Genomic DNA, 19,723 nt, shown 5'->3' with positions numbered 1-19,723 from the left:
GCTATTATCGAATCACATCAAATTGGTGACCTTTTGTTATTGATGCTTTGTTCTAAACCCTAAAAATGATTTTAAACACATCTATTAAGTCTCTCCTAACCCTCTCTTCTGTAACACAGCATCTCCAGTTTTTTACATTACTGCGACTTCTTCAATCCTGGAACCATTAATAAATCTGTTCTATACCGTCTCCAAAGCCTTCACACCTTCTAAAGTCTGGTGCTTAGAACTGGTTTAAATGAACTGGGGTCCTGTACAGCATAAAACGCAGGAAGTAGACCAGTTAGGTCAAATGCTCTGTTTCTATGTTGTAAATTCTATGTACTACCAAAACATTGTAGTCATTAGTTAAGTCAATACAAACGGTTCCACCTCCATACCTTGTAATCTGGATTTGGGATCATCGGAGGCTCCCACTCCCCATCCATTTCTTCATCCCAATCCTCTGGTTTCTTAGCGTCAGGGTCTGGAATGTTTTCAGGTTTATCCCAATCCTGCATTTGATGTTAGGGAAATAAAGTTAGATCAGACAGTTGTCACCTTCTTTGCATTGTTAGTAAATCCCTCTTTGTTCTTTATTTTCATCGCTATCATGACTCTCTTGTAACATCAGCTTTCTCACCAACACATCTACATTAGTTTTATCAGTTTATTCCTGGCTGTAAGAGACCACATATTTTTCATTATTTGGGACTATAAACTGAAATGGAAGTTGTCTGCAATACCAGGAATGTTTTGAAATTTGAAAACCAAGTTTGCCTCTCATTGGGCTGTACAGTATAGTGTCGCTTTTTGGTAGCAGTTAAAAGGGGACATTGCAAATAGAGTGACAAAATCTTTTTGAGGTAAGACAATTCCGCCTGACAACAGCCCTGTGGTTGAGCTGCATCGTGTTGAAAATCTATAAGTGCTAAGAGCAGCAGAGTTGGGTATAAGTATTCAGAGTTGAGAAAGAAAGCATCAATCTCTTCCTCCCTCTGTTTGGGAAGAAGTCAACAAAACAGAAAGCTTAAAAGAAATCATAGATGAGAAAAGGCCCATTAAATCAAAAGACAACCATTACCTTCAGGCCAATCATTATTGCAAAAATCAAAAGGACTGTGAGGAAAATAACTTTACTCCTACTGGTCTGAGTTTTTATATTTTACAATTTCATTTACCCTATATATATTCCTTTCCATCCATCTACTGTATACACCACTTGTGTTTATCATGATTGCGTGTGCGTGTATGTGAGACACACAGTGACTTGGGGGTGGGGCGCAGGAGGCAGGTTCGAGTTTGACGTGGTATGGTTTAAGTTCCATAAATTTATTTTGACTGTTCTTGATAAAGGAAAGCATGTTACAATAAAGTGTTATTTTTGGTGTGAATTGTTTTTATCCAGAATAGCAGTCAGTTAAACAAAACAGTCATTTTGGTGCTCTCATTAGGACTTTATGGCTTGTGGAACAATGGGACAAGATTATCAGTGCACTCCACCCAGTCAGGACTTCGGTTAAGGCTTTTTTCTGATGAGATTGTTATAAAGTTGTCGCTGCTAATAACATGTTATGAAATATGAAATTTTAATGACAGTCTATATTGCTCTTAGTTCTGCCAACAGGAAGTGCGGCATCAGTCTCAAACTTACATACCACCACCACCCCCCCCCAACAAACAGCTTTGCCAACGTGAACAATGTTCACAGTTTAGGGTGATGAATTATACCACTCTATTAAAAAAAAAATTCACAATAACCGAACAGCTATTTTTCATCAGCAGCATGTATACATATCCACCATTGGTCACATTGCCAACAATCACAGGGAGACGGAGGTAACAGTTCTAATCTCACCTCTGGCTTTTTATCATCAACATCATCAATTGTCTCTCGGTCATCCCAGTCCTCTGGCTTGGACACCTCAGGGTCCTTGATCTTCTTTGCTGGTAGCAAGTCCCAATCATCCTCCAGATTTCCAGACTCCACTTTTGCGTTGTCAATCTTAACTTCGTATGTCTGATCAGGTTTAATGATCAGTGTGTAGAGGTGGGTCAACTCATCATCCTGCAAAAGGATGATTAAAAAAAAAAGGTGTCATTCCATTTGTAAAGGGGTCAAGCAAATGATTTTGAATCCCAATGATCGATCACACCATTCAGCATTACCAGAGTGAAGCATGCCAGCATATCTGTGCTTGTAACCCCTGCCCACCGCTCGCTACCACTACTACAGGGGAGAAGCCAGGTTTTTCTGTTAAGAATATGGAACAAGTGCAAAGAACTACATGAAGAATTGCCATTGGAAAGCTGAATAGAAAACAGGGAAAATAGACTAGGTCTTAAAAATGAAGCTTTTTGATAAACATCTTGATTTTCAGGTATGACATTCCCTTTAGTCTGTCTTTCCCCACAGAAGATACTTTTTCTGTTGTTTGGCACCCGTCTGTTTAGTGGAGATTAAAAATCAAACATCCCATTCCATGGTTTTTGCTGCCTGTTTGAAACACTCAAACATTTTCATTTCATGTATTTCCCAGATCAGAGGGCAATGTGAACAAGGTGCCAGGTGGAAAACCCCATTGTCCCACCACAAGATCAAATGGTAGGGGAAGAGGAGGAGAAGGAGCAAGCGAATAGGTGTAATGGAACACAGTAGAGAGACAATAGAGGGGGAAAGAAAAAAAAAAAGAGAAACACACACACACAGATTGTCAGACATTGAGGTATAGATAATGGTAAGCCAGGGAGAAAGAATGCTGACAATGAGGACCTTGAGTAAGTGAAATTGGCTGTACTGAATGCAGCCCATATCATAACAGGGCCAGGGGTGTGCGGGTGGTAAAAGATATAGAGCAAGGTATTCAGTTTATAAAATTATTGAATTCGATATTGAGTCCCAAAGACTGCAGGGTCCCCAAGTCAATCTTGACACACTTTTGTATGTATACATGATATAGAGATACATATTACAAGTAGACACCATCTAACCAACATTTTCTCTAAACTGTGTTGCAATGCAGGACAAGGAGACTGTGCAGCAGGAAAAAAAAAAGGCATCGTTGCTCCTAACCCTATAAACAAAATTAGTCTCAGACCGTTATAGGGGTCAAGTGAACTCAGAGGTAATGCAGATCATCTGCATCCAATTAATACACAATCGCCATCCTTCACCTTTGATGGTTTGCATTGCCCTTAAGATATGCAAGTAAAATATTCAGGTGGAAGCATGGGTGATTTACTGGTGGTTGTGGTTAACAGGTAGAAATAAAAATACCACAATGATTTGGTGATAGGAAAAAAATTCAGTTGTGTGAGATAACACTTTGGATATAGAGGGAAAAAAAAACAAACAAACAAACAACACTCTCTACTTCTCCATTATCTTTGGTGTCATTGCATTGCCCTTGCCAGGCATTCCACGTAAAATGATTAATTGGAAACACAAGTGATTTAGTGGTGGTATATAAAAGATTACGGATGATGTGGTGGTGGTGGTGGAAGAAGCCAGTTGATTAATAGTACTTCTGCATACACAGGGGTAAAAAACAGCACATCAACACCCTTCAGATCATAAATAAGGATGAATGAGTGGGAGGTTATAACTCATCACCTACATAAAACATGTAGCACCAACACACTGTAATGCTCTGCCAAGGCCTGCAACTTTTCATAATTCTATAAAATTTGTGGTTCAAAACTTGTTTAGACCCTCAAATATGTGTTGTTCAACAATCAAGCTCTTGTGACACAATGGTAGTGCTTTCTACCCACGGGCTAGAAGATCCAGGTTCACAAGTCCCACAATACAAATGGAACTCCTTGTAGTTTTTTTAAGACTATAACCATATATGGTTGCAGTTTTGCATTAAAACTGCAGCAGCATTATAATACTTTAACTCCCTTGGGATATCATAAAGCTCTCTGTCCCTACTAAATGACTTTGATAAGGAAGTGGAAGGGTGGGTTAGTAAATTTGCCGATGACAAGAAGGTTGGTGGAAATGTGGATAGCACTGGGGGCTGTTATAGGTTGCAAGGGGACATTGACAGGATGCAGAGCTGGGCAATGAAGTGGCAGATGGAATTCAACCCGGAAAAGTGTGAAGTGATTCATTTTGGAAGGTCAAATTTGAATGCAGAATATAGGGTTAATGGCAGGATTCTTGGCAGTGTGGAGGAACAGAGGGATCTTGGGGTCCATGTCCATAGATCCCTCAAAGTTGCTACCCAAGTTGTTAGGGTTGTAAAGGAGGCATATGGTGTGTTGGCATTCATTGGCAGGGGGATTGAGTTTAAGAGCCGCAAGGTTATGCTGCAGCTCTATAAAACCCTGGTTCGACCACATTTGGAATATGGTGTTCAGTTCTGGTCACCTCATAATAGGAAGGATGTGGAAGCTTTAGAGAGGGTGCAAAGGTGATTTACTAGGATGCTGCCTGGACTTACGAGGAAAGATTGAGGGAGCTAGGGCTTTTCTCATTGGAGCAAAGAAGGATGAGAGGTGACTTGGTAGAGGTGTACAAGATGATGACAGGCATAGATAGAGTGAATACCCAGAGACTTTCTCCCAGGGCAGAAATGACTATTACGAGGGGGCATAATTTTAAGGTCATTGGAGGAAGGTATAGGGGAGATGTCAGAGGTAGGCTCTTTACACAGAGTGCTGGGCGCGTGGAAAGCGCTGCCGGCAATGGTAGTAGAGTCAGATACATTAGAGACATTTAAGCGACTCTTGGATAGGCACGTGGATGATACTATAAATGTAGGGTATGCAGGGTAATTCGATTTTAGTAGGATAATAGGTTGGCACAACATCGTGGGCCAAAGGGCCTGTACTGTGCTGTAGTGTTCTATGTTCTATGACATGCAGATTATCATGACATGTCCAAACAGGTTAGTGAATTACAGTCCAGCAGGCTCTCCTACTTGTCCGACTCCAGTCTAATTTTCATTTCACCCCTTCACTTGCAGTTGAGCCTTCAGTATCTTAGAGCCCACTTTTGCATTCCCTCAAACTCTTCACATCTATTTTTGTTTTAAATGCTGTTTAAAATTCACCTCTCATTCAATAATTTGGCCAGTCCTGCTAATCTCCTTTGGCTCAGTCTTAATTTTCATTATTCCACATCACTTTACTTAGGCTTGTTTTTTCTATGGTGCGAGTACCATGCACGAAAAATCTGCTTTCCCACCATGTACTAAGAATGGGTGTGGTCAGCAAGTTAAAAATGCTGATTAACAGAAGGCATATCAATACTTCAATAGGCACAGCGAGCTTTATGATATCCCAAGGGAGTTAAAGTATTATAATGTTGCTGCAGTTTTAATGCAAAACCACAACCATGTATGATCATGGTCTTAAAAAAACTACAAGGAGTTCCATTTGTATAACTAATCAAGCTTACATTCCTGATTTATTAGGATAATGTTCTTGAAAATGAGAAAACTAGATTAGAAAATGTTTCCATGTTATGTGCATTTTGTTAAACCACACAAGTCTCAAAGGGTGCAAAGGGTAAATTAAGATTCTAATTGACATGGCATTGGATAATATGAATTTTTCTATAAATTATTAATACACACCTTGCACTTAATATCTTTCTTGATGAGATGGTTCTTGCCTTTGTAGCTGACAATTACATGCACTTTCTTTGTTGAATATCCACAGATATCGGGACCTAGGTTACAATTAAAACAGATATATTTTCAGTCCAGGTTTAATTCAGTTAATCGGATTAACCTTTAAACAGTATGAACAATATATAGGACAATGGAACCCCATATACCCAGTTCTCATACAAACGTGGAACTTGAAGCGTGAGCATGGTGATCTCTGTATTATGGACATGGAAGAATGCTGCGGTCAGTGTTCTGTAAACCAGTGTATTATATCATGTCATGTAATAATAATGGCATTGAAGGAAGGTTTCTGGCCTATCATGTTCATCCTATACGAGCCTGCTCAGTTCCACACGCAGAGTGCTTTGGTTTTAAACCATTTGCAGATGTTAAGTGAGCACTGAAGGGATCATAGTGAATTCATCAAATCTTTGGTTACTAAATGAACTGTGGCAAAGCACAGTAATGGCCAGCTAACTAGAAAGTAAACCAGATGGCCACAGCATGCAGTGAAAACGTATCAAACAGCAGGTCACTAGCCAGCCATCTAAATTTGGATTTTTTGAATCTATATCAAGGGGATCGGTTCATAATTGGATATAATTTCTTCACAATGTACTTTGACACTAACCACTCAAACTCAGAACTCACCAAACATGAGATAATATTCAGATTCTCCATGAATGGCATCCTGATCCACGTCAGCTGGGAAGAGTTTAATATAACCACCGCCACAATCTATCTTCTGCTCATGTTTCACAGTGAACTGAATTACTAGGTTTTTCCCCTCATTGCTGAATGGCTCAAATCTTGCTGACAGGGCATAAAACCTAGCATCCTGGCTGGTCTGGATACCTGGAAGAAAGTTGAAACCTTTTAGAAATTCACAGAACAATAATAATTTACACCATTGTACAATTAGAAGTTACACATCAGAAACCAGCAACAACAAGGACAACAGATCAACAAGAGAGGGTACAGTGCAAGTGATATTGTACAGAGAACAGGAATAGACAGATATGATGGATAGTGGGTTTAAGATAGCTTTACAAATGAGCAATCAAGACAAAGTACATTACTCACATTCACACATTTATAGATTACGTACCCATGTAGATCAAGCTGTCCACAAGCAACAAACTAATCCACTCCAGTCTCAAAGAACTTTAAAGATAACTGCGCCAATGTTTATCAGGCAGAAACCCACATCAGGTATGACACACAAATATAACTGCACTAGACACAGGTCAAAAGCACAAATTCAGGCAGAAGGAACATGACAGACACTAGCCCCGATGATGAAAGGCAATTTTCAATATGGAGAGAATGGAAGAGATGCTGGATTTCTTCTACTCCATAACATATATCACAGTGAGTAGTAATTAGACTGTGCCACCTTGACACAGTTGTACACACTACTGTGCTCCTGTATCCACAGTCTTGATGTTTAAACAAGAGTTGCTGAACTCGAGGGTCCATGACAAGACTCTAAGGGATCTCTATCGTCATTGATTTCCTGTCTGTTCTCACATCTCAGATATTTGTCCTCTATTTGCTGACTTATAGCATATCGTTAGTGGTACTGTAGACTGGGAAACATTTGCTATCAGTGCTCAAAGTATACAGGGGCAAAGAACAGAGAAAGTTATTTAAATCGGTCAGACTTAAAATGCAGTTAATGCTATTACAATGAGCTCAGTATGAATTGGTAAAATTTGAATGAGGCTAGTGTTTAGGGTGATAGGTTTGTATACAGAAGGGGAACAAATGCTGCCCTTGTCAGCAACACCCACCTCCCATGAAAGAATAATAAATTGCCCTGTGGTTATTGCTTTTATTTGCGGAGCAGGCTCGAAGGGCCAGACGGCCTACTCCTGCTCCTAGTTCTTATGTTCTTATAACTAAGTATCTACTTTGATTTGCTCATGGTCACAACCCCATAATTGTGGGGTCTTGCTGTGTTTATTTCACATCATGCACTTAAGTCAGTCACCAGCCTAACTTGGAAATGTATCATTATTCCTTCAGTGTCACTAGGTCACATTCCTGGAATCCCTTCCTTAATGGCATTTTGGATCTACCTGCAGCACCACCACCTTCTCAAGGGCAATTAGGGACAGGCAATAAATGCCAGCCAGTCAGCGACACTCATGTAACTGAATAATTTTAAAAAGCCACATTTATAGAAAACTTGGAAAACTACTATATTAGAGAGGAATTAAAATGGAATTCAGTAGATTTTGCTAGGATGTGCAACAGGTGTGTAGATGACGTTGAGATACAGATCAAGAAGGGATGCAACTTAGTGGTGGAACAGGCTCGAAAAACGCAACAGTCTATTTCCGTTCCCGTATTCCTAAATATTTTGCTTTCTTTGGGAACACCAAAGCAAAGGGTGGGAATAATTCATCACAATAGTTATTCCCAGTGTTTTTTGGTCCATTAATATTAAGAATTAATCAGTATTTTGCACAGCTTTTGTTTTTCGAAGCTCTTTCCTTCAGTAAAATCATGACTCTGCCCTGACTATATTTTACAGATATCTAGCACCCCTCCTTATTCACTTCTTATTCCTGAATGAATAAGGGTGGTAGAGTCAGAGATGTACAGCACGGAAACGGATCCTTCTGTCCATGCCAACCACCTAAATTAATCTAGTCACGTTTGCCAGCATTTGGTCTATATCCCTCTAAACCCTTCCTATTCATATACCCCTCCAGATGCTTCTTAAATATTGTAATTGTACCAGCCTTCGCCACTTCCTCTGGCAGCTCATTCCATACACACACCACCCTTTGTGAGAAAAAGTTGCCCCTCAGGTCCCCTTTAAAATCCTTCCCCTCTCCCCTTAAACCTATGCCCTATAGGGCTCCTACACTCTGGAGGTAAAGACATTGCCTATTTACCTTATCTATGCCCCTCATGATTTTGTAAACCTCTAAGTTCACTCCTCAGTCTCCGATGCTCCAGGAAAAATAGCCCCAGTCAAGTTTCACAACATTCTTCCGACAGCGGGGAGGTCAGAAATGCACACACAATTCCCAAAATGGCTAACCAACGTCCTGTACAACCGCAACATGACCTCCCAACTCCTATACTCAATGAACTGACCAGTAAAGGCAAGCATACAAAACATCTTCTTCACTATCACATCTATCTGCGACTCCATTTTTAAGGAAATATGAACCTGCACTCCAAGGTCTCTTTGTTCAGTAACACTCCCCAGGACCTTACCAAAATGCAGCACTTCACATTGATCCAAATTAAACTCCATCTGCCACTCCTCGGCCCATTGGCCCATCTGATCAAGATCCCGTTATACCCTGAGATAACCTTCTTCGCTGTCCATTACACCTTCAATTTTGGTGTCATCTGCAAACTTATTAACCGTACCTATGTTCACTTCCAAATCATTTATATAAATGACGAAAAGCAGTGGATCCATCACTGATCTTTGTGGCACACCGCTAGTCATAGGCCTCCAGTCTGAAAAGCAACCCTCCACCACCCTCTACCTTCCAGCCAGTACCGTATCCCAATAGCTAGTTCTCCCTCTATTCTGTGTGATTTGACCTTGCTAACCAGTCTACCATGAGGAATCTTGTCGAATGCCTTACTTAAGTCCATATAGATCACATCTACTGCTCTGCCCTCACCAATCTTCTTCATTACTTCTTCAAAAAACTCAATCAAGTTAAAAAGACACGATATCTCACACACAAAGCCATGTTGACTATTCCTAATTAGTCCTTGCCATTCCAAATACATGTAAATCCTGTCCCTCAGGATTCCCTCCAACAACATGCCCACCACCAATGTCAGGCTCACTGGTCTATAATTCCCTGGCTTTTCCTTACCACTTTTCTGAAATAGTGGCATCATGTTAGCCAGCCTCCAGTCTTCTGGCACCTCACCCGTGGCTATCTCAGCAAGGGGCCCAGCAATCTCTTCCCTAGCTTCCCAGAGTTCTAGGGTACACCTGATCAGGTCCCAAGGATTTGTCCACCTTTATGTATTTTAAGCCATCCAGCACAACCTCCTTTGTAATGTTGACATTTTGCAAGATGTCGCTATTTATTTCCGCACATTCTCCATCTTCCATATCCTTCTCCACAGTAAACACTGATGCAAAAATACTCATTACTATCTCCCCCATCTCCTGCAGTTCCACACATAGGCGGCCTTGCTGATCTTTAAGGGGCCCTATTCTTTCCCTAGTTACCCTTTGTCCTTAATGCATTTGTAGAATCTCTTTAGATTTTCCTTAACCGTATTTGCCAAAGCTATCTTATGTCCCCTTTTTGCCCTCCTGATTTCTCTCTTAAGTATACTCCTACTACCTTTGTACTCTTTGAGGGATTCACTTGATCTCAAAAGAATATTCATAAGCTAGTCAACTAGAGATGTGGATGAGAAAGGGACAAAATGGCAGTGAAACCTATCACCCAACATATATTTTTTTAAAGAATCATGGCTGTCACTAACATTGCCTAGCTGTCTTTGAGAAAACAGTGGTGAGCCATCTTCTTGAACTACTGTAATGGTGAAAGTTGGAGTGACCATTTGATTGTTCAACTGTTTCAGATAGTTAAGAGTCAAGCAATATTGCTTACACACCCCCAGCAGAAGTTACAGGTTGTTCAAAAAAAAAAATCAGGAGTGGGAAGTCTAGTTCATTTTCTTCTTTCTAATGTCAGCCACTTGAGGTTAGCTAAGAATTGAGCATCAAGTCTGAGATATTGCTTGTTTAACTACACATGGAAATAACTTGGTGAGTCTGCTCTGCCCTCCAACATATTTCTTTAAATATGATGGATATACTAGCTCATTAGGAAGAGCAAATCAGTTGTCCTGTAGGATGCATAGATCTTTAATGAGAATGTTTCCAGTGATAAGGGACTCCGTTATGAGGTTAGAATTGGAGATGTTGGGGCTGATCTCCTTAAAGAGAAGGGGAGGGGTGAGGGAGGAGATTTAACAGACTTGTTCAAAATCATAAGGAGTCTGGACAGAATTCAGAGAGAAACCAGTCCCATTTGCAGTACAGTCACAAGAGGACATCTATTTAAAAGGGAGAAAATAAAATGAAGACATGAGGAAAAACTTTAAAACAAAATACATGGTTAGGATCTGAAATGCACTGCCTGAGTGCGTGGAGGCAAATTTCATTTTGGCTTTCCAAAAGAATTGGATAGTTAGCTAAAGAGAGAATTCTTACAGGCTTATAGGCAAAGAGAGAGTGAGAGAGCTCACTAGGACAGTAGCAATGGACCAAAAGACTTCCTAAGCGGCTGCTGTATTATGCAAAATTCCCTCAATGCAGAATTTACCATTGTCATTTTGTCACCCATTGTTCACATTGAACAATTTATTAGAAGTAATCTGAAAGCAGATGTATTGTACTGTACATAAATCACCCTGGCTAACACTAGTGAGTAGTGCTGCCTTACAATATGTTTCCGGTGTTATGAAGTGGAACCTCAAGTGGGAGAAGGAAAAACACATGCCAGTAACATTTGACCAGTGGTTCAGCAACTAGAACATTAGCAAACGTAATACACCAGTAAGATTACATGGCTCATTTTTTCATAATCAGGTTATGAGTCAGTTTTGCTTATTGCTGTCATATATGAAGAAAGTCTGGAGTGCAAGGGAGTTCGCGTCGGTATGCGAAACTCTATCACTGTCATGCAAACAGCTCTGCTATGACATCATATACAGGGACACTAGACCAAATGTAATAGACAAATGAAAGGGATTTAGAGGGCCAGGAATAGTTTGGGCAGGGTGGCATGCATAATTCAATGGTGATTTTCTAAATCACTTTTTTCCCCCTAAATACTTCCCAATAAATTCTGTATGGAAAATGCAGTCCCCACAGGCAGAAAGATTTAATTATCATGTAACATTAAGTTTACATAGGCAGTTTCTGTTATAAACAGATCTATAAATCTTTTAATGCAAAAAAGGTGACAAGGATAAGACAGTAGAGATGTTATGTTTCCAGTCAATATTATTAGTGGACAAGCCTGATTCCAGACTCTGGCTTAATAGATTTTTGTTTTGTTTTAACATGGTGATATTTCATTGAAATACAGTACACAATGCAGCATGTTTAGTTTCTAAGTTAAAAAAGAAATTTATTACACAAAAAAGGAAATCTAAAGAGAGCAAACCAAGTTATTTACATGTAACACAGTGGCAAAAATCTTTCAAAAACACTATAAAATCCCTACCTATTTCAACATTATTACATTTCGAGGTACATATCGGGGAGACGTCAGAAGTAGGTTCTTTACTCAGAGTGGTAGGGGCGTGGAATGCATTGCTGGAGAGGGTAGTGGAGTCAGCCTCATTAGGGGCATTTAAGTGGCTATTAGATAGACATATGTATGATAGTATAAGGTAGCGGTGGAGGTTAGATAGACCTTAGGTTTAGGGTAAAAGTTCTGCACAACATCGTGGGCCAAAGGGCCTGTACTGTTCTATGTTCTAGGGCGTTGTTTGGAGGATCAGTGCGCACTTGATGACCCATATGATCTCCTTTCCGCACTGTAAGGATTCTATGATTACAATTCTTACACCAGAGAGAGTTCCTTTCTTTATGACATCTAATGACTTAACTGTTTCATTCAACACACACACACACACACACACACACACACACACACAGAGTCTTGAGAGTTTGATAGGCTTTTCCTTTAATATTCACACAATTAAGCTTAAAAAAAAACTTTCTTTGGTTCAAATAACCATTTTAGGGTTATAACCAAACACTTCTGGCCTGAACTTTCTGAACTAAAACCCTTATACTGGGATTTTCTAGTTGTTTTGAACCAACTCCTCTTTCAAGGAAAAGTTCTTACACTTGACCCCAGCCAAGTCACCTGTGAACTGACTTCAAAACCTTTTCAATCTACGCAATTATCCCCAATCAAGAAAATCATTTCTGGATTGTTCTGAAATAGAAGCAAGCTAATGCCTTTCAATGTTTGCACTCTCTGATCACAAAACCCACATTACAAACAAATTCACATCATCACTCCAGAAGGGCCCAGTAAGTGGTCTCTGATACATATTGGCTTAAAATCGTAGCTCCAAAAACACTGACAAGTCAGTCAATTACTAAACTCCTTCTTACAATCCACATGCCACTAGTTCAAAATCCAAATTCTAAACTAAATAATATATCACACACCCTACAATCGAAAAAAAAAATTAAATATAGAATGAAAAAGCCTTAAGAGAATATTCCTATTTACAGAAAACTAAACACTGTATGAATATGTGACAATTAAACAGCTAAATGCTGTAGAAACAGTGACATATAAAAGCTGACAAACATCAAGAACAAGGTAGTTGGAGACACCTGTTTAAGCACATGAAACTGGATTTCTGATGTTCAGCCCATTTATAGGAGTTAAAAATGCAAATATACATAAATGAGTTCCCAGTTCCTCTTAAAAACATCCTATTCTGAAGTTGCACATGTGGCTGAATTACAAGGCATTTTTTCAGAAATTCAATCATATTTGTGAGTAAGAATCAAAGGTCTGTCTTAATAGATAATCCTAGATAGTGTAAGAATGACACACACACCCCCACTCCCAACAAGTGCATCAGGGAACCATTCCGAATTGAGCACCAGGTCCCCAAGAGCTTGAACCTTCTGTTCTTAAGTCAAAACTAAACTGATAGCCTTCATGTGTTTACTCTGTCATAAACACAACAGCATAACCATGTCATCCATTAACACCACATGGATCTCCCACGCAATTGACTGAAGTCACATGCCTTCCTAGAAATTATGTATTAGGTCACTCTCCAAATTATAGAGTCATAGAGATATAAAGCATGGAAACAGACCCTTCGGTCTAACTCGTCCATGCTGACCAAATATCCTAAATAAATCTAGTCCCATTTGCCAGTATTTGGCTCATATCCCTCTAAACCTTTCCTATTCATATACTCATCTAGATGCCTTTTAAAATGTTGTAACTGTACCAGCTATTACCATTTTCTCTGGCAGCTCATTCCATACACTCTGTGTGAAAAAGTTGTCCCTTAGGTTCCTTTTATATCTTTCCACCAACCGCACCCGCTCTTCCCACCACCCCCACCCCCTTTAAACCTATGCCTTCTAGTTTGGACTCCCCCATCCTAGGGAAAATACCTTGTCTATTTACCTTATCCATGCCCCTCATGATGTTATAGGCTTCAATAAGGTCTCCCCTCAGCCTCCGACACTCCAGGGAAAATAGCCCCAGTCTATTCAGACTCTCCCTATAGCTCAAATCCTCCAACCCTGGCAACATCCTTGTAAATCTATTCTGAACCCTTTCAAGTTTCATAACATCCCTCCTATAGCAGGGAGACCAGAACTGCATGCAGTATTCCAATAGTGGCCTAACCAATGTCCTGTACAGCCGCAACATGACCTCCCAACTCCTATACTGAATGAGCTGACCAATAAAGGCAAGCATACCAAACATCATCTTCACTATACTGTCTACATGGGACTCCGCTTTCAAGGAACTATGAGCCTGCACTCCAAGGTCTCTTTACTTACTTTGACTTCTTTTAAAAAAAAAATCACCTTCACGGGACTAACAAAAATCCAGCTGCCTCTTTAAAAAAAAAATTTTAAATATGATATATATTCATCACAAGATACTCTGAGAACAAAGAAATCCCATCTTTTGAAGGTAGGACAGAATATACAGAGTCTGCTGTAATAAATTGAGATGTTTAGAGAACAACACAAACAAACCCAAGAGCAGAAACAAACCTAGTCTTATCGAGCAGAGAAAAATGAGAAAAAGCAAAGGAAATTGGAACTTCATACTGACCTAGTATGAAAGTCATGCAAATGGAGCATTTCTGACATTTGATTCCTGGTCTATGTTACCTATTCTCAGCTAGAATGGCAACAATGGTGCTGAAACTGGTTTAAAGACCCAGAGAGGAGAGTGAGCAAGCAAGAGAGATGCAGAGACAGACAGCCAGGTACACAGAGAACCCCTCCCCAACTTATAATATAGTCTCCTAATTTTCTATGGTTAGGACCAAACAAAGACTAGCACTAAAGAATAGAAGGAGTCTACGAGAACAATACCTCTGCATGTCACTGACTTTACAAATTGAAGGAACAAAAAGAAACAAATTTATAAATTTTAAAGTTATAACATGTTAACAGGAAGTCAGGAGTTCACTTTAAAGAGGCATTGCCATGAGTTTTATACATACAAGCTACAGTTTGAGGAGTGATATGAAATAAATTGAAAGCTATTGTTTCCAAATCAACTTAACCAGACATTAGCAGTGAAGCCCTACAGAAAATGTTTAACCACTTCAAACACATATGAAAAGGTAACCTACCTTTGTCTTTCTCCAGATCCCCATAAAATTTTCCAGCTGTTAGTTTGAATTTGCCATAGTCTGATTTATATTTGGATTCAATCCATCGACTCTTCCAGGCATCTGAAACCAGAATGGGTGGTGGCAGAGAAATCAATAAATAACTTACCAATCTGATACGGTCACATGCTTCCACAAATCTTAATTGCAGAACAACATTACATTCACAAATTCAGGTAAAGAAAGAAAGGAGGAGGATGGATGATGGAAGACTCTCATTGATATGTTGCCATTCATGATCTAAGCACAGTACAGTTGATGAAGTATCTTTGAAGCGTACAACATGCAGCAGCAATCTTGCACCCAGCAAGATCCATACTGAAATGAGATAATAACCAACCTCAGAAATTGTTGGAAAATATAGCATGTCTGGCAGCAGCTATGGAGAGAAATCAGAGTTGAAGGTTTGGGTCCAATGACCCTTCTTCAGAGGGTCTTCAGTTCTGAAGAAGGGTCACCGGACCCAAAGCATTAACTCTGATTTTTCTTCACTGATGCTGCCAGACATGCTGAGATTTTCCAGCAATTTTTGTTTGTGTTTCAGATTTCCTGCATTCACAGTTCTTTCATTTTTTTGAGGTAATGACCAGATGGTTTACTCTTACTTATGTTGGGTAAGGGGATAAATATTGGCTCAGTCAGGTGATGGGCAAACTCACCTTGGCAACATTGTTCTGGAAACCGTTCAGGTGGGGGAATGGAGGAAAAAGTGTGCAGAAGAATACAATAGCAATAGGAGACAATATGGTATTATGCTGAGAGAGAGACAGAAAGAGACAGAGAGGGGAGCTGGGGTCCAAATTGGAATGCAAAACCTCAAAAGGTAATTTCTAGATTCTTATCACAGCCACATGCCAGTTGAAATAGGGTCAAACAGATTAAAGAATTCAATGCGTAATTCATGCTGCAAAGAAATAAGGAAAGAGGAGATTTAAATTCATATACAGGGCAGGAACTTGTACCCAGGAAAGAAGGAGCTGTTTCCCTGGGAATGAGTTCCACTTAAACTGTGCTGAGACCACAGAACTACAGCTGTGGATAGAGGATTAAACTAAAAAGTGGAGTGGGGAAAGGAGTTCAGGTGAAAAGAAAATTCAAAAATCCCAACAGAAAAGCTGAGGCAAAAAAGCAGAAAGATTTAGGTAAAAACAAGCAGAGCAAGACAGAGCGAAACAGAGCTTGACAGAAATAGTGCATTAACAAGACTTATGTAAAGAATGGAATAAAAGTAAAGTTAAAAGCTCTTCAAAGAGCATTTAAATAAGACACAAAATAAGCAGCATAAATATAATGATTTTGATCTAATATCATAATCAGACATGGTTACAAAGTGGCCGTCTCTAATGACCACCACCATCACCATCTCCCCCCACCGCCCCCCAACCTGTTACATGGAATTATCACAAGGCTTGTTGATCACCTTCACATCAACCATCATCGTTCTGTTTTTATTTGGCAGGTAGGTTTACAGGCAATGTATCTTACTGTCATCAACCGTCCTCAGTTGCCCAGACCAGGGTCCAACAACAATACACGCTGGCTTGCTTGCACAATTGGGTGGGTTCTAGTTACAAAGTAACCATCGTTCAGCAATAAATATTCTAAGGTATAATACAGACAGAACAGAAAAGGTACAAGTGTATTCCTGATAGTAAATCATGGCACAAGTACAGTATAGAGAAAAGATTTTGGCTCAGGTGATCAGAAAATAGAATCGATATGAACAGATTAGGAATTTATTTTTTAAAACAGGCTTATTTTATTGGCTTCAACACTTGCTAATCCATTAGACTGGCCATTAAACACAATATATTTGGAGCTTGTAACAGAAAGAATGTAATAATCATGGGGACTTCCATCTTTATATTGGCTGGACCAATCAAACTCACATTGATAATATCAAAGATGAGTTTGTCAAATATTTCAGTGACAGTTTCTTGAAACAAAAAAGTTGAGGAACCATATTGGGATAAGCCTATTTTAGATAGATTCATGCAATGAGCTAGGTTTAAGTAGTAATCTCACAATAAAGTGATTCCCAGGAAGAGATTGATTTATGGCTTACTAAGAAAGCTGAAGATAGCATCAAATTAAAAGAAGGAGGTTTATTATGTTGCAAAGAGTAGTAGCAAGCTTAAAAATTGAGGGTGTTTTAGAAACCAACAAAAGTCAATACCAAAAGAAAAAAATTGGCAATATTGCTTGTAATATGAAAACATTATAGAAGCTTTTAGAAGTATATGAAAAAGGGGGATAATAACTAAAGTAAAAGTCAGTCCCATAGAGGCAGAGACAAGAGAAATCATATATTTGAAGTAAAGAAATGCCACACAGGTTGAACAACTATTTCTGTCTACCTTGACAGTAGTAGGTAGAAAGTAAGTTGCCAGAATTAGAGGGAAACCAAGTCACTAAAGATCAAGGAACTTGGGTAATCAAAGTATTGGAGAAACTTTAGGAAATAATAGCAGACAAAGCCTTAATGGTTTACAATGTGAATTCTATTAGAGGTAGCTGCAGAGACAGTGGATGTACTTGCGAATTTTCCAAATTCCCTATATTTGTCCTAGCAGATTGGAAGTTTGCAAACGTAACATAACTATTCAAACAAAAAGACGACAGGTCAGTCATTGAGGAAATGCTGGAATCTACTATTAAAAGGAAGGAACCAACATAGTTTTACAAAAGGAAAATTGTATTTGACACAGTAACAAGTATCACTAAAAGTACAATCTTGCCCTCCCAAAGATGAAGCTGCCACAGAAAAGACAAAGGACTCAAAAAATTGGGGATGGAGTAAAATGTGAATATGGATGGAGGACTGGTTAATGAACAGGAAACAAAGAGTACGAACAAACAGGGCATGTTCAAGATGACAAACTGCAATTTGTATAGAGCTGCAAAGCTCGGTGCTTGGGCCTCAGTTATTTATAATTGGGACTCAGTTTAACGCATCAAAGTTTGCTGCCCAAACACAGCTGGTGAGATTGTCAACTGTGAAGAGGCCAGGCAGCATGAGACTGCAAAGTTATACAGACAGGTTAACCGAGTGAGAACAGGCAGTATAATGTAGGGAGGTGTGTGTTGACAATCAGAGACTTGCCTGGACTCTTACAAGGGAAACAGCAAATGTATCTGCACATAACAAGCAATTAGGAAGGCAACAGCATATTGGCTCTTATTACAGGAGAATTTGAGTGCAAGAACAAGCAACAATTGTACAGCACTTTGCAGTAGTCCGCATTTTGGTTTCCATGTTTAACGAAGACTTATCGGTGAGTAGTCTCACTAGGTTAATTTCTGTGATGACAGTTCTCCAAGATGAGAAATGGGCAAACTGGCCTAATGTGTTCTCAAGTTTAGAAGAATGAGTTGACATCATTGAAGCATACCAGATTCCGAAACGGCTTGACAGGATAAATACTGAGGATGCATTTCCAGCTGGGAATTTGAGAACAGGGGTTTCATGTGTCAAGATAAGAGGTTGATCATTTAGGTTTGAGGTGAGAAGTTTCTTCGCTCAAAAAGATGGCGAAACTTTGAAAATCTCTGCTCCAACGGGTATGAATGCTCCATCATTGCATACCATATATACAATCCTAAAATTGCTGAAATTTTTGGTATCTCAGGGAATCGAGAGATTATTAGAAGCAGGTGGAAAGTGGAGTTGAGGCAGAAGGTCAGTAGTGACGAGCGGAATCAATAAAATTTATATCCTTGAGTATTGCTCATTTTCTTTAATTAGACATGTTCACTCCTCTTGCCCTAAAATCTCCAGGCGTGATTAGATATGGCTGCTCTGCACAAGTGCTGAAGTTACTTGACAATGCCCTATTATGTACTCCTTTCCCAGCGTTCAGGGTACTGAATACTCCTTTCAGACAAAACAGTGAGTTACTTGTATTTCTTTCAGTTTAATATATTACAGTATTGTGTTTGCTGCCTTCATTGCAGTCTCCACCTTGCTGAGTGGGGTAGGGGAGAAGAGAGAGGAAAAACTAAGAACAGATCAAGTGACTGCTTTGCAAAATGCAAAGGCAAGGCACCCACAAGGGTGACCCTGAATTTATGCTATTTGTAATTCCTTTTTTGCACCACACTCCCATGGTAAATCAGGCACTATTTAGGCAACTTGTGTAATATGGGATAAGCCGAAGAGAAAGGAAAGAAGGACTTCCACACTGACCTCTCTGCCCCAGGCTTCCTACAATGGTCTAGTGAAGTTCAATTTAAGCTTTAGGAATGGCATCTGATTTTACTATTAGGCATCCTATTAGATTTCTAGATTCAACAATGAATTGAACAATTTCAGATCATAACTTGTGCCTCCATTTATTTGGATGTCAGATATTTTCATTGCCTTATGGGATGTGGGTGTCAATGGCTGGGCTAGCATTTGTTGCTCATCCCTGGATTGCCTCAAGATAGTGGTGAGCTGCCTTTTTGAACTGCTACAGCCCATGTGTGCTACAGGTAGACCTACAATGACCTTAGGGAGGTAGTTCCAGGATTTTGACCCAGCAACAATGAAGGAACACCAATATATTTCCAAATCAGGATGGTGAGGTTTGAAAGGGAATTTGCTAGTGATGGTGCTCCCACGTATCTGCTGCCCTTGTCCTTCTAGATGGAAGGGGTTGTGGGTTTGGAAGGTGCTGTCTGAGGATCTTTGGCGACTTTATACAATGTGTCTTGTAGATAGTACA

General features: G+C 39.6%; 1 protein-coding gene across 1 annotated transcript in view; it reads right to left on the bottom strand.

The window, feature by feature from the left end:
• LOC109927429 (calreticulin-like) overlaps nt 1-19,723 on the bottom strand; it is a 40,477-nt gene that overhangs the window by 11,163 nt on the left and 9,591 nt on the right. Inside the window, exons 2-6 of the mRNA XM_048614096.1 lie at nt 14,979-15,080; nt 6,252-6,455; nt 5,565-5,659; nt 1,838-2,047; nt 381-494 (exon numbers count right to left, since the gene is read on the bottom strand). Coding sequence (XP_048470053.1) covers nt 381-494; nt 1,838-2,047; nt 5,565-5,659; nt 6,252-6,455; nt 14,979-15,080 — 725 coding nt within the window. The remainder of the gene's footprint in view (nt 1-380; nt 495-1,837; nt 2,048-5,564; nt 5,660-6,251; nt 6,456-14,978; nt 15,081-19,723) is intronic.

The sequence above is a fragment of the Rhincodon typus genome, chromosome 29 (assembly GCF_021869965.1).
Source record: "Rhincodon typus isolate 14 chromosome 29, sRhiTyp1.1, whole genome shotgun sequence".
Taxonomy (NCBI): Eukaryota; Metazoa; Chordata; class Chondrichthyes; order Orectolobiformes; family Rhincodontidae; genus Rhincodon; species Rhincodon typus.
The sequence above is the reverse complement of the archived record's forward strand: the minus strand, read 5'-3'. Positions and strand labels throughout refer to the sequence as shown.